Source organism: Brachyistius frenatus, unplaced genomic scaffold (genome assembly GCF_029030835.1).
Source record: "Brachyistius frenatus isolate BFR_SWC_R1_liver_20210118 unplaced genomic scaffold, ASM2903083v1 Contig_76, whole genome shotgun sequence".
In the NCBI taxonomy this organism is placed as follows: Eukaryota; Metazoa; Chordata; class Actinopteri; family Embiotocidae; genus Brachyistius; species Brachyistius frenatus.
This window is the reverse complement of record NW_027210675.1, coordinates 669609-685000: the sequence shown is the minus strand read 5'-3', so window position 1 is coordinate 685000 and position 15392 is coordinate 669609. Positions and strand designations below refer to the sequence as shown.

The 15392-nt window shown below is 40.5% G+C and overlaps 1 protein-coding gene across 2 annotated transcripts in view; it reads left to right on the top strand.

Moving 5' to 3' along the window:
• lama2 (laminin, alpha 2) overlaps window positions 1–15392 on the top strand; it is a 182072-nt gene that overhangs the window by 52403 nt on the left and 114277 nt on the right. For both annotated transcript variants that reach the window (XM_069708505.1, XM_069708504.1), the window contains exons 6-14: window positions 524–703; window positions 1350–1439; window positions 3452–3569; window positions 5734–5912; window positions 6027–6126; window positions 6702–6759; window positions 9266–9368; window positions 9696–9836; window positions 13063–13227. In XM_069708505.1, coding sequence (XP_069564606.1) covers window positions 524–703; window positions 1350–1439; window positions 3452–3569; window positions 5734–5912; window positions 6027–6126; window positions 6702–6759; window positions 9266–9368; window positions 9696–9836; window positions 13063–13227 — 1134 coding nt within the window. The remainder of the gene's footprint in view (window positions 1–523; window positions 704–1349; window positions 1440–3451; window positions 3570–5733; window positions 5913–6026; window positions 6127–6701; window positions 6760–9265; window positions 9369–9695; window positions 9837–13062; window positions 13228–15392) is intronic.

Genomic DNA, 15392 nt, shown 5'->3' with positions numbered 1-15392 from the left:
AAACACCAGTTTCTCAACACCCTATAAAGTTTCTACTGGCAGTGATCATCTGCTGCTCTTTGTATTTGGTAGCAGCACTACAGGCATCCCCAAACTGCCTCCATTCACCCTTTTCCACCCTAACCTTCATTATGAATCAATTTTAGATGAGCCCAACAATATTTCAATCATCTTTTGAAACTTCAAAAAGAATAGCACATTTAAACTGATACCTTAAGTACTAAATACAAATAACCACAAGACTTTGAATGGCATATTATTTCTAAACGGCAGCTTTGTTTTTGTTTTTAAATGTAAGAACAAATGTGCCGTAAACAGCAAAAGAGTCTGTTGCTGCTCATCCTCCTTCTCCCGCCGGTCTGTTTACACTTGTTTTCTCTTTGGCTCCTCAGAAAAGGCATCTCACTTCTTCCATCCTCCACTGTGAGAGACTAAAAAGCTGCTTTAATGTTTGTGTGAGCAAGCACGTGTTAATTTGACTCTGCTGTTACTTGTCAGTGTCTCACTGTTGCTCTGTCTATAGATCCACGCGTCTCTGATCAATAACCGACCCAGCGCGGACGACCCCTCGCCGACCCTGCTGAACTTCACCTCGGCCCGCTACATCAGGTTGGTGTTTCAGCGAATCAGGACGTTGAACGCCGACCTCATGACTCTGACACTGCGTGACCCCAAGGATGTTGATCCCATTGTAACGAGACGGGTGAGGCTCAGAACGCAAACGCATTTTTTCCCCTACATTTTACATTGTCATAATTTCGTATTTATTTCGGCATATATTCCTTTACCATGACCTTCCATACATCTTGGAGACATGCTTCGTTTTGTCAGGATGTAACATTTTCATTTATTCATTCATTTATTTATTCCTTCATTCATTCAACTGGGATTTAAACTCAACAAATTATTGATTTACGATGTCCATTACAAAGCAAAGAAAAAGAAAAAGAATAGCAATAGCAATATCACGGCAATAAGTCAAACTGAGATGTGGCTATACCACGGTTAAGTTAATAAATAACCATTTAAATGTGAGATGAGGGAAGATAAGGATGGATTTAAAATCCACAAATTTATAAATTAAGATAAAGTTACATAAAAAGCTTGGATAGTTTGAATATATACATGAAATGGGGTAAAATACAGTTGTGTAAAACAATTACAAGGTTTTAAGATTTTAAATCAAGCTTCGGAAATGTGTTAAGAGAATAAGTGTATTGATTTTAAGGTGGTGCTGTATTTTGTTGCAGGAGTTGAATCTCCTCTATAGTGCGGAGTCTTCGTCAGGCTGTACCGGTCGTTAACACTGTCGCAGTCATTATTGCATTTTTCCGTCTCTCTCTCTCCAGTACTACTACTCCATTAAGGACATCTCGGTCGGAGGGATGTGTATCTGTTACGGACACGCCAAAGCCTGTCCACTCAACAGTGTTACAAAGGTAAAAACTCTCTGTTTCTCTCCTTCTCAGTCCAGTTAACAATGCCATCAAGGTAATGGAGTTCTTCCTTGGTGCTGAATGGGAGCAAAGAGAACCCTCAGGCATGAGCTCTTCATCCATCGCCTCATATCAAACTTTCTGTGTGAGTGTGTCGGCTTGTCTGCAGGGGACACAGGTGACACGGTGACGCGTCGTCTCTCGTGTCGCTTCAAACACTGCTGTGTTTGATACCAGACACCTGAGCTCACCACACACACATGTACAGTCCTGTGTCCTTTACATGTCCCGAGGCTGAACCAAGAAGTCGAATGCAGATGTGACACTGGTATCTGGTCCCTTGTTGATAATGTCAATGACAATAAGTGATGTCACTGGTTGTGCAAAGAGCTCCAGTTTCTTCTTCTTTCTTGTTTCCATCTCTAAAAAAAAATGTCTTGTGGAGGTATTTAAACGAATGAAAACGGTTGCACAGGAACTGAGTAAATAAGCAGTAGTTACTGGCCGTAACTACAGTTCTATGAGTTCATCGTATTTTGTTTCTTTCAGCAAGGTTGGGAGGTCCCGTTGGCCCAAGATAATGGTCGGGGAAACACTGAATTCACATTCACAATGTATTTAGTGCTGTTTTTGAGTTTGTCATGTTTAAATGTGGCACATCAGCAACTGCTTTCTACTTTACTTACCTGTGATTTTGTTGCGATCGCTTCCAGCCCCATGTTCCCACAAACCATTTAGCTCCTTCGCTTTCATGCAAGTTCACACAGTCCATGTAGTGAAGTCCCGGGCAGACTTTCAGAAAGCGGGAAAGGTGAAGACCTGCGAGATGATTTGTTGATGATCGTCTACAGAACATTTGTTCAAATGCACGCTCAGCACAAAGGCTGTCTGAAGCCGGAGCTGTAGCCTTGTGTCTCAGATAAAAAGGGCAAATTCACCCGTGCCAACAAATTCAAACTTGGCTCTCGCTGTGCTATTGTGCTGCTCTCCTCTCAGTTAAATCTGGCACCCTCAACACATCAACCAATTTACAGAAAGTCCTAAATTGAATTACTGAACCTCGGACTTGGCAAATATCCTCTTACATTCTGCTTCGGCTGTGTTTAGTTTTGAATTTATTTCTCTCCTGGGAGAGTAATAGTGAACCCATTTGCTATGAACTGACAATCTGGAAAGTGAACCAGGTTCTTTCATTGCAGTTGGCTCTCTCGTGAATACATTGTTGTTTGATAGGCTTTCAGTGGGTCATGCGTGTTTGTAATCACCTGTTTGTAGCCTTTTATTTTCACATTGATGTGAATATTCTGGTGCCTCATGTTTGTATAAAATAAAGACAATTTAATCACCCACCTGCAATTATAATAACAATTATTCAAATTTATGACACTGATAAAGTATTCATAGACTAAAAAAATCTTATAAATGCATATATTAGCGTAGAATTGCACAGTTTTTAACATGAACTTTTGCTTTATATTTTAAGCATTTAAAGAGTAGCCAGCTGAAAATCTCCAGCTTTTAAAAGCTGTCAGCCTGCTTCTCTCACGGCGCAGTTAGTACACCCTGACATCATTATTACTGCAGGTGTAGTGACTCATGCAAAGAACCACTAACTCCCAACCAGCAAAAGTAACAATGCCTTTCAGCCTGGCAATAACTTGCCCTTTAAAACAGAGCACTATGGCACTTAAATTCTGTCAGAACCTTCTCTTTTTTTTTTTTTTCAAAGTTAAAAAGATGATGGTTGACAACCTTCACTTTTTCTGCAATCCAGGAAACTAGCATGTGGTTAAGTATGCAGTACAAGCTCCTAATTATGTGTCAAATTGATGTAAATTTGTGTGACGTTAAGGCCTGATATTTAGTTAGGAATTCATATTTGTTACCATATTTAGCACTAACATATATTAGCTTCCTGCTATTAGAAGATACATTTATTTCTGTGAAACTTATAGCTGCACGGCTACTGCCTGTTTCTCATGTGTTTTTGTGTGTGTCTGTGTGTGTGCATGTAGAAGTTTAGCTGTGAATGTGAACACAACACATGCGGGGAGAGCTGTGATCATTGTTGCCCCGGTTACAACCAGCAGCCCTGGATGGCAGGAACCTTCCTCACTCGACATGTCTGCGAGAGTAAGAGAAAATAATTATTTAAATTACACACATCTACCCGCAATTGCATCCACAACACATTTATTCTTTAACAGAAACAAACAGTGATTTATCCGATATTTCTGACTTGGTTCTTTCAGCTCTGTAGGTATTTGTGTTTATTGTAATGTGGCATATTTTCCCTCAGGTAATATGCTTATAGCATCACTAAAGCGCACCTACAGTCTAGGTAAATTTGATTTGAAGAGTCAAACTGCAAAGCAGTGCACTGGGATTTACATTCTCGCCTGCCGGTCTGAATCAGTCTTTGATAAGAGTCTGTATAAAGCCATCAGAAGTCCCCTTTGCATCCATTAACCTTCATCAACTACGTAGCATTAGAGGGATGAGGTTGGAGGCTTCCACTTGTCATCATAAAACTGAGGTTACAACGTGTAATCTTCATTTTATTTCACGCAGGCTACACCTTCTGAAAAGGCTTTGTGGTCCTAGTGGCCCGATAACTGCGTCTGCTGCCTTGAGAATGACTCGACTCGACACAAAGGTCCTGCCTGGCACAATAGTAAAAGAAGCAACCGTGACAGATTCGAGCCATTGTAGGCAGAACCACAGCACCCTCAGTACTGAACAATGAACTGTTGCAGAGGGTGGAGGTGTGGTTATTAAACCTGATGAGGATAAGAAACTGCTACTTGAAATGAAGAGTCCAGGGAGGATGTTGTTGTCCACAATGCCGCATAGTACAGCAGAGAAGGGAAGGTCAGCAACTCTGAGATCGCGTTGAGAATGGCCACACCAGATTTATTTTGCTCTTGTAGCTCCAACAGAGCTGGGAACACTGTCTACGTGGATCAACAGTTGATAGATAAGACTTTAGTAATCCCACAGTGCGGAAATTTGGTGGAGGGTGCACTAAGGATTTTTTGCAATCATAATTAGGGGTCATCATGAAACTTTAGTTGACAATTAATTGTCATGCAAATAATTGCATCTTTTTCTGTTCCTTTCATGCCTCTATTAAACTACAATCCTACACGTATACACCTTTTTTTTTAAAGAAGAGTCATTTCTTGGCTGTGTTGTTTAAGTTTGCAACCTAATCCATTATTTTAATGTCAATAGATGCTCATCGAAAGGCGGTCGGTCAAACATTAGAAATTAAGAACCAACATAAACATTTGGTGGCGCTACCTCTCCTCTCGTGTGCCAATAAACTACAGCAGAAAAAGTGGGTGCAACTAGGTGAGGTCATTAAAAGAGCGACAGTCAAACCGCAAACAGGAAAACACTGTTAAGGGAGTGATGCAAATGTCATTCATCTATTAATTTTATACATATGAATGAAAACGATTCCTTTAATTACATAAAATGATTGCGGTCAGCTCAAATATTCTCGATCAGGTGGTTATATAATAATTGTGGAAGACCTAATCATAACTTTCTGGGGAAGTAAAATGTTCCACAATAATATTATCCTATTCATTGCATCGTATCTACCTGAAACAACATGACCCAGCCAATACAGCCCAAAACTTCAATACTATTTTCTAAACACCTGGCAGCTTACATGGCTGATACCTGTGATCCTTGTTATGTCCCTTTTAAATGATGTCCAAAACCACATTACATCAGGGAGAGCTGGGCAAGTCTAGAACTTTATTATCTTCCCCCATAAAAATGCTTGAAAATGTGTAAAAACATTTGAGAAGTGATCCATGAAATATAGGTCTGAATAAAAAAACATACATATGGCCCGGAGTTGCAAATATTTTAAGTTAGAGAATTTTAGTAGAGCAAAAGTTGAAATCCAAGTTTCCTCTGAAAATTCCAAACGACAATGCTTTTATCAAACTCATGAATTTTAGAGCACTTTTTTGTAAATGTAGCAAACTACATAAAAAAAAAAAAAGGCAAGGACAAGCTGGGTAAATAAGAAGACCATTTTTTTTCCTCTGGAAACCTCAAGATAACACACTGCTCATAGTCAGTATGTGAACCTTAAGGCACTGTCTAAAAAGCTGGATGTTTTTCTCAACTTCTGAGCAGAAGAAGTAAAGGGATTAGAGAAGTGGGCCCTCTGGCTGCATATAATACTCTATAGTATTTTGATGGAGGAGGCGGGACTCAACAAATCCTATTAAGTACAGTCCTACATCCCGCCAACTTTTTTTTGGTGTGTTTTAAGAGTGTAACTGCCACGGGAAAGCAGAGGAGTGCTACTTCAATCAGACAGTAGCAGATCTGTCACTCAGCTTGGACGTCCACGGTCAATACAGAGGGGGCGGAGTCTGTATCGGCTGCCATGACAACACAGCTGGCATCAACTGTCAGAGCTGCGTTTCTGGATACTACAGGTCTACTGAGGTATGTGACACATCTATCCATTGGTACTTCACTTGAAATCTTGCTCTTTAAAAAAAAAAAAAAAAAAAAAAAAAAAAAAAAAAAAAAACATTTCTGCCAACTTCACCTGTCCAGGTGAGCGCTGAGGAGGAGGACCCCTGCACCCGCTGCTCATGCGACCCACATGGTTCTGTCAGCCAAACATGTGTCGCAGATTCAAGCCGAGCTACGCCAGGTACGCACATAAAGTTTATCTTTTAATTCCTGTCTGCCATCTGTCCTCGTGTCTGTCAGACTTGTCCTGTCTCGGTTATGTCTTCAAATATAAATAATTTCGTCCCCTCAGTAGACATGCATCCAGACGTTTAGAGCACTCACACGTTGCACATTTTAATTTATTTTAAAGTGGTACTTCAGTAACTCCAATATTTCATCGATTCAGTCCAGCTTGATTTCCTAAGGGATCGGGGTTAGTCAAGTTCAGCAGCACTCACACAAGCTTCTGTTATTGAGAAATGTCTTTGACAGAACAGAACTATTTATATTAGAGATAATTTTACTTCTCTGTGTATTTTTACTGTTTTTATGTCTAGAAAGTGGAGCTATTTTAGGTGCAGCCGCTTCAAAGAGCCCCTTCTTTTTCACTCGCACTGGTTTTTGTTTTGTTTTGTTTTTTTAAATGTGCGTGTGTGTGTGTGTGTGTGTGTGTGTGTGTGTGTGTGTGTGTGTGTGTGTGTGTGTGTGTGTGTGTGTGTGTGTGTGTGTGTGTGTGTGTGTGTGTGTGTGTGTGTGTGTGTGTTTGATTGACAGGCCAGCCAGCAGGGTCATGCTGGTGTAAGGAGGGTTTTGGGGGTCTACGGTGTGACAGGTGAGACACACACACACACACACACACACACACACACACACACACACACACACACACACACACACATATATAGAAAGAGGCAGACATGTAGTGACAGGTGAGCAGAACCTTTCAGCTGTTGTCTGTTCCAATTAGTGTTTGGAAATTGCCAGAAAGTTTCCATTAAGGTCTTTGATGATATTTATTATCGCACTTGGTTTTGTACCTGTTTACAGACGTCACTTAATAAATGGCCACAGTATTAGTACAAGACATACCGTTTCATTTGTGACTTTGAGTTACAACTTGGATGCTATTTCTTTAATAACATCTCTCACATATTTGAATCTCTAATCTACCCAAATACAGCTTGAGATCATCGAGCAGAGTCACATCAAGCCTTGGGTATCGAACTTCAATACATTTATGGCACTGACCGAATTGCTTTGATGCTATCTGGTATCAGAAAATAACATTCAGCTACATTCACATGAACACATTTTTAGTTAAAAACACAGAACTTTTGTTATACAGACTAAATCTCATCAGCATCAATGAGCCACAGAATTGACCATATGTAGCTTCTGCTGGGGTAGCTTAGATACATCTCACTTTGAGACAATTGAATATTGAGTTGTGGCGCTGCAGTAACTGTAGCTTTTACTATGTTTAATTTTAATTTTATTGTTTATTTTGGTACATAGTGTTTATTCATTTACCTATGTTGTCTTTAGCCTTTTCCTCATGTGTTTGTCATACTGTTTTGTATCTGTGCTGTTTGTGTCACTGTGTGGACTGTGCTGACAGGTCATCATTGTAAATGAGAATTGGTTCTCAATTGATTTTACCTGCTTAAATAAAGGTCATATATATGTGCAGGCAGCTTGCTACAGTCTACTGATAGTATTTGAGGGGTTTAGGAAATATTGTAGAATTTAGCAATAGCTTTAATATGAGACATCTGTTAAGTGGAGCTATATAAAACAATCTGAGTTACACTCTCCCCCTCTAAACAGATCAAAAAAAATTGTCCAGTCCTGCTTCCTTCAATTAAGAACCATCTCCAGAATCAAACCCATTCTGTCACACTCTGACCTGGAAAACGTAATTCATGCACTCATCTTGTCTCGACTCGATTACGGCAACTCCCTCCTTTCTGGCATAAACCAAAAATCTATCTCCCGCCTCCAATTAGTCCAGAATGCAGCAGCTGGGCTTCGTACTGGTTTTAACAGACGTCATCACATTGCTCCAGTTCTGGCCTCTCTCCACCGGCTCCCGGTTGGTTTCAGAATTGATTTTAAGATTTTGTTGATCACTTTTAAGGCCCGTCTGGGTCTGGCCCCGAACTACATTGTTCAAATGTTAGGCCCATATGAGCCAACTTCGATCCTCCGGTGGGCCTCCTCTGGCCGTTCCAAAGTCGAGGCTTAAATCAAAGGGTGACCGTGCTTTTGCCATTAGGGCCCCTCGACTTTGGAACGACCTACCTGAGGAGATAAGGCTTGCAGAATCATTGACTTCTTTTAAATCACTTCTTAAAACACATTTTTATAGAATTGCTTTTAAGTGATGTCGTCCTTTTATGCGGTTCTTTTGTTCCCCTGTTTTTGTTTGTTTATTTTATTTATTTGTTTGTTTTCTATTTCATTTGCTCGTTTTGGTTATTTGTTTGGTTTTGTTGTATTCATTACCTTTATGGTATGGTCTTTTTTGCCTCCTGTTTTCTTAAATGTTTACCGGTATCGACGTTACGTATGACTATGCTTTGCGTCTCTGTAGAGCACTTTGTAAACTCAGTTTTTAAAGGTGCTATATAAATAAAGTTATTATTGTTATTATTATTATTATAAACTCCATGCAAACTAAATAATGGTAGTGTAATAATGCATTTTTATTTTTCTTGAACTGGGTTTTATAAAATTGGTATTTAAAAAAAGGAACTCGTATCAAAGTCATCACAAATTTCATGTTCAAATCGCAACCTCTGAATCAAAAAAGTAATGCTTTCAATCTAACCTGTGAATCTGTCAACATGGTGCTTCATGTTAATTTGTTGATTTATAATTGTTGTATTATTTATATAATCTTCTTTCCCATTGCAGTAATTCAACTTCCCTGTGGATGTCATCCCAGTATCAGAATCTAATCTAATCTACAAGCCACATCTAAAAGATGCAACTTTTCCTCTAAACTTTTTAATGACCTACCCTCAGAACGGGCCAGCAGCATAATCACTGTCCTCAAAATCACTTCTTGAATGCTGTTTAATAGACTTGCTTTAGTTCACTTTCTGCTAATTAGAAAGTTATTTTTGCCGCTTGAGATTGTGCTTACATGCACATCACCACGGTCAGCTGTTTTCAGCAAAAACACAGGATCGGTGTCTGACTTAGAAACGGTCCGACGAGGATAGACGCTGTGGTTGTTTGGAGAATTGACCCGGTGAACTTGTGTTTATGGGATGGCCTTTGTAATAGTCATTACCGTTATCTTTATTATTGTTATTAAACTCATTTGTCTTCAGGTGTGCTGTCGGTTACATGGGCTACCCGTCCTGTCAGCGCTGCAACTGCAGCATGGAAGGAAGCACCAACGCTGACCCGTGTATAACACCCTGTGTGTGCAAGGTACACACACACACACACAACAAACACACACACACACACACACACACACACACACACACACACACACACACACACACACACACACACACACACACACACACACACACACACACACACACACACACACACACACACACACACAAATAGTGACAAGTACTAACCTTTCCAGCCTTGTCATCATTATTTTCACCACATTAACACTGCAATTACATGCCTCATGCTCATAACGTCAGTTTGAGGGCAGCCCGTAAACTATGCAGCATCTTTCTTCTTCTCTTTGTCTTTCTCTCTATCTTCCTCTCTTCCTGTCATCTTTCTCACATGCAGGAAAACGTCGAGGGAGAAAATTGTGACCGTTGTAAACTTGGATTCTACAATCTACAAGGCGACAACCAACGCGGCTGTGAAAAGTGCTCCTGTATGGGCGTTGCCAGTCAGTGCTCTGCCTCCACATGGACCTATCATAATGTAAGCAGTGTTGCACACACACTCTTCTCTGAATCAAATCAAATAATGTAAACATCATTTGATTTCAGATCTTTTCTGTGAGGGGGGGCTTATAGCTGACAACCTTACTTTTTCTCTATTTAATCAAACGAAACACATTTGCTGCTGTAAATTTAAATTGCATTCATGTCTCTGCACCACAGAAAAATTACCAGCCACTGAGGGGGTCAAGTGTGTGACTCAAATTGGTCTGCACAAATTTGTGTTGTGCCTCTTGGCTTTGTCACGCCAGCCTTTTAAAAGAGAGACATTTCAGAGCAGAATAAATTGAATTCGGAAGAATTGCTGCAATTAGCAGATCTGCTTTGCAGGGTTGAAGTAAATCTATTCAAGTCTTTTGTTTCTTTCAACTTTGGTGAATTTTTAATCTTACCTTTTGACACTGAATAGCCTTGACAATTTTGATGTTTGAGGAAATGAAAGGCCACAGAGCTAAAAAGAAAAAAAAAGAAAAAAGAAAAAGGAAACTCTCATGGCTTTTGTTTTGGTGGTGCTGTACTATCCCCTTTTATATAACCCTGCTCCACTGGAGAGTAGAGTGCTCTGCAAAAGAGGCATTGAGACAGGTTTGTCGATGAGATGGTGAGAGAGATAGACAATAAGTCTCATAGCCAGTACACCTGTTTTTCCCGTGGGCTCCCAAGCTAACTAGGTAGCTAACTGACAGTAAGGTTTTGTGATTGAGTTATGTCCCTGTCTGGCGTGTCTGTCAGCAGTTAGTTTGTCATGTACAGTTTACTCACTAGCCCTGTGACCCGTCCCCATGTTAACAAGCGTGGATGAAGCACACTGACAAAGACCTAGTTATACCAGGAAGTAACAGAGAGATCAAGTGGAACAGACAAAGACAGATAAACTTTCTCAAATCGAAATTCCCCTGAGAAGAATCATTTCAGTAATTGCCCAAAAGAAGTTTCTTAGATGAAAACTGCTCATCCACAGTGGTGCAGAAACAGAATCCATCGGACACTTCGTGTAAAATAATGTGAATCTGGACACAGAGCTTTTGCATCAGTGAACATTGATTAATCAGTAGAATATCAAGTGTAATAACAAAGCCAATATCTTTACTAAATAAATACATAGTAGAAAATAGGGGATATGGATGGAGTGGAGGTGAGAGATAAGGAGAAGAGTAAATATAAGGAGATAGGTGTTGAGAGGAGCAAAAGAGGAGGACAAGACTAGAAAGGAGAAGGGGGAGACGAGACAAGATGGAGGAGAGAGGTGAAGCAAGAGGAAAACAGTTTTTGACTGACAGGCGGTGTGGGAGAGGAGGGGAGAGGAGAGGCTGACAGGATGACAGCTCTGATTTAGACACTGATAGTGTGTGTGTGCGTGTGTGTGTGTGTGTGTGTGTGTGTGTGTGTGTGTGTGTGTGTGTGTGTGCGTGTGCGTGTGCGTGTGCGTGTGCGTGAACCAGAGACAGCCAGACACACATCTGTCGTTGCAATTAACCTAACCTTGGCTTCACCTTTTGAACACACACACACACACACACACACACACACACACACACACACACACACACACACACACACACACACACACACACACACACACACACACACACACACACACACACACACACACACACACACACACACACACACACACACACACACACACACACAGTCCTTCAGGAGTTAAGGAAAAAAAACCTCTTTCAAGGTGTCAGTTGCAAGACTTCCTGGCTGACATGTGACAGATGTACAAAACCTTTAAAGATGTCTTGACTTTAACATTTTTTGGCTATAACGATTTTTCATTTCAATCAGGGGAAACCTTAAAATATCTGATAAAGAATTTTCAAAAAAACATATATTATAATGGCATCATAACAAACATGTATGTAGATAATTTACATTCTAGACATTTTCATAGCAGTCCTCTTTTATTTGTGAAACTGCAATAAAAAGGGGAAATTAAGTAAGTTTGTGGAAAAAGTCTAACTCTTTGCATGTCATTCTGAATGAACCGAAACAATCCAAACCAATATAATTCATATTTTAGATCATTAATCTGCTGTTCAGTTTATGAGTATAAACTTGTCAGTTTCTCTTCCTCAGAAGGCAGATTTTTAGGCCGATAAAAGGGTTTTTGGGGAGTTTTTCCTCACTCAGACCAAGCGTCTAAAGATAGAGGCTTTTGTATTCTGGAAAGGAAATAAATTACACAAGAACACTGTGCAGTCAAGATACTAGCGTGATATGAGACTAATGTTGTCTTAGATTTTGGATATTGTGATTTGTCATGCGTGTTGTCGTTTGCTTCTTTACAGGCTACATTACAGCGAAGTGATGTAAATTTCTGAACTTCAGCGATTGTTCTGGAAATGACTGCCCACTTAGTCATTATATATACATTACTGATGATTGTTTATTTAACATCTCTTTATTTAAATATTTTATGAAAGCACTAATAGCCATCCATGCACTGTTATTGCATTATAAATATGGAGATATTTGAGCAAAAATATTTGCTTTTGTCCGTGTCATCCAGCCCTCAGCAGGGAGCAGCAATCAGAGCCCCCAGCTGGGTCACAAAAGCCTGTCAGATTATAAAGTCTGTCTGCATTTAACACAACTGCTAAGTTGCTTTAGTACGTGTGCTGTCAGATGCTATTGATCTGCTGACAGTAAGCAACCTTAATGTGTAGACAGAAATAATCTGTTGATTTTTTTTTTTTTTTTTTTTTTTTAGGCATGAAGGTCAGTTGTGTTTGAAACTCTCTGAATATTACTAATAACAATCCCACTGAAATCTTTTCATGAATTTCTATAAATGAATTTCTGGATCACTATATATTAACATTTTGCATCTCTACACAACTTGCCCTGTTTAAATGAGTTCCTGCAAAGCTGCTGAAAACATACCTGAACAAAATCTTTACTAAAATTGAAATCGACCTGTTGAAACTTGCACTTGGAAGATTGCAGGAGAACGGAGAAAATGGTGCAATCATGCCAAGTCTTTTTACAGAAAGGCAAGTGATTATACACAAGCTCTGAATCGTTAAGATTTTTTAAACTACTACATCAAAATGTTTTTTGTGTGCTGCTTTGAAGAGAACGAAGTCAATAGTGACACTGAATATCAGCCTTCTCAGGCCAACATACGAGACAAAAAGTTTGAAATGGATGGAGCTGAAAGTAAATGACATCTTTTTTTGTTGTTGTGTTTTTAGGAGACCACTCTGACAGGCTGGCACCTGGTAGGAGACACAGGAGGGAGAGTGTGGTCTGTTCACAGACAGACGCCTCCATTCCTGAGCGTCAGACACTCGGACGTCGTGAGCGATCTTGGCTCCGCCTACTACTGGAACGCACCTGGACTGTTCCTGGGAAACAAGGTGAGCTGCAGGCACACACTCAAGACATTAGTGTACTCCTCAATCACATGATGACATGGTTTTCATTCGCTTGGAGACATGAATACGTTGTATGACTTTAAAGCACATTAATCAAGGATGAATTATTAATTTGAGTGGACTAATTCTGCTTTAAATATTGAACTATCAATTATTTACAACACTTGTGGTTATTTCTTTACATTAACCCAACAACTTCTACTACTATGGTATTTCACTAGCCTGCTTTTGATAGGCAAATCGTTCGCGGTTGTTCCACCCTACTGAGCGTGGACCTCAGGTTCATTTGAACCAATCAGCGTGCACCTAAACAAGGCGACACTCTGCCACCGTTGCATCTTCCCAGGGCCCATTTTCCACCACGGCATGTTTTTTTTTTTAAATTGTTTGTAATGAACGGCAGCAGCCTGATGAGGCGCTGAGCGTTAAATCTGCACTGAGCGCTGAGCATTCAGCATTTTCTTCTGGTAACCGAGAGTTTAAAAATGTTAACGCTGTGTTCGTAGCTGTTACCAGCCGTCCAATAACAGCGAAGGAGGAGCGGGACAAACGCGGTTCACCTCAGACGCCGGTCGCTGCTTGGCCCGCCCTTCAGAGTGTCTGAGCGAATGCTAATACACGATGAGAAACAGCGTATCCAGGCTATAATCACAGTGACGGAGCCAGGCTCATATTTTACAGCATTACTGCACTTGTGCGATATATTAAAAAAACCAAAAACTAATCTTTTAGCAGTTTTTTTTAAATGTTGTTTCAATGATGTTGCTTGAACCAATTAGACCAGTCAAGGTCACAATTGTAGCTCAGCTGTTCAATTTTATTCTGTGTTGTTTTAATCTGATTACACTTGAATAGTGCAAGAGCAGCTGTAATCTAAAGATATGTTCAGGTGACTGCTAACTGACTATTTGCCTTCACGTTAGCATTTCGTACTATTTTGCTTCATAATGATAGCAGCGACGGGCAAGTATGTAAACGCTAAAATGAGTCTGCATCATTAGGACAGAATATATAAACAGATCCAGTTCATGATCTAAAAACATGTCCCCTGGGTGGAAGTCTGGTGAGATGTGGGATGTTCACCTCCCTCCCAGCGCTGCTTCTCTGGATCAGCCTCTGCTAATGTCGACTGTTTGAAAATTGGGCCGCGTTTTTTTCTGTGGCCGCGATTAGACTTTATCACTCCAGCTGGCAAATAGCTGCAGTCCATGTTTCTGAAGTCGAGTTGTTGCCCTACTACAACAACAGACTGACTGTGATGTTTGTCTGTGTGTCATGGCTTAGAGGAATATACCACTGAATTTCATTACTTTGCACCCTGCAGGCCTTGCTTGTCATCTCACTTCTTTGTCTGAACCTCTATCCCCCTCCCCCCTTCTAACCATCCCTCCATCCCCGCTTCTTTTTTTTCATTGGTCTGCTCCTCTAACTCTCACTCCGTCTCTCCAGGACTCCCATTTTTCACCTCCCTGTTCCTAAATCATCTCCCTCTACTTCCCCCGAGCGCTCTCCTCCCTCTCTTTCTCTCTCTCGCTCTCGCTCGCTTTGTGTCTCTCGGGGTAAACAGTGTTTCGCCTGTTGAACTTGATAATCAACTGTTTTTCTTTTAGTGCACATACATGCACATGCCGAACCCGTACTCACACATATTAACACTCACAGACTCCCAAGTCCATATAAGTCAGATAATGATGTGTTTTGGAGGCATTAGGGACAGCGGAGCAGAACCGAATGCCTCCAAACATGGGAAATAAACAAATTACCAATGTGTGTGTGTGTGTGTGTGTGTGTGTGTGTGTGTGTGTGTGTGTGTCTGTCTGTCTGTGTGTGTAATCGCTAGAAGCAGTGTGTGAATACTGTATGAAAAAGCAATTCTTTGCTTCAATCTCTGATCGTGTTACAGAGATAGATGCTATGTGACTTGACTGTGTGACTTGTTCACACACACACACACACACACACACACACACACACACACACACACACACACACACACACACACACACACACACACACACACACACACACACACACACACACACACACACACACACACAGACCGTGGTCTGTCACGTTAGCGTGTATCATTGGAAGTGACAGGCTGTGTGTGTAATAACAAGCCAGCAATGGATATGTAAGAGCATGAA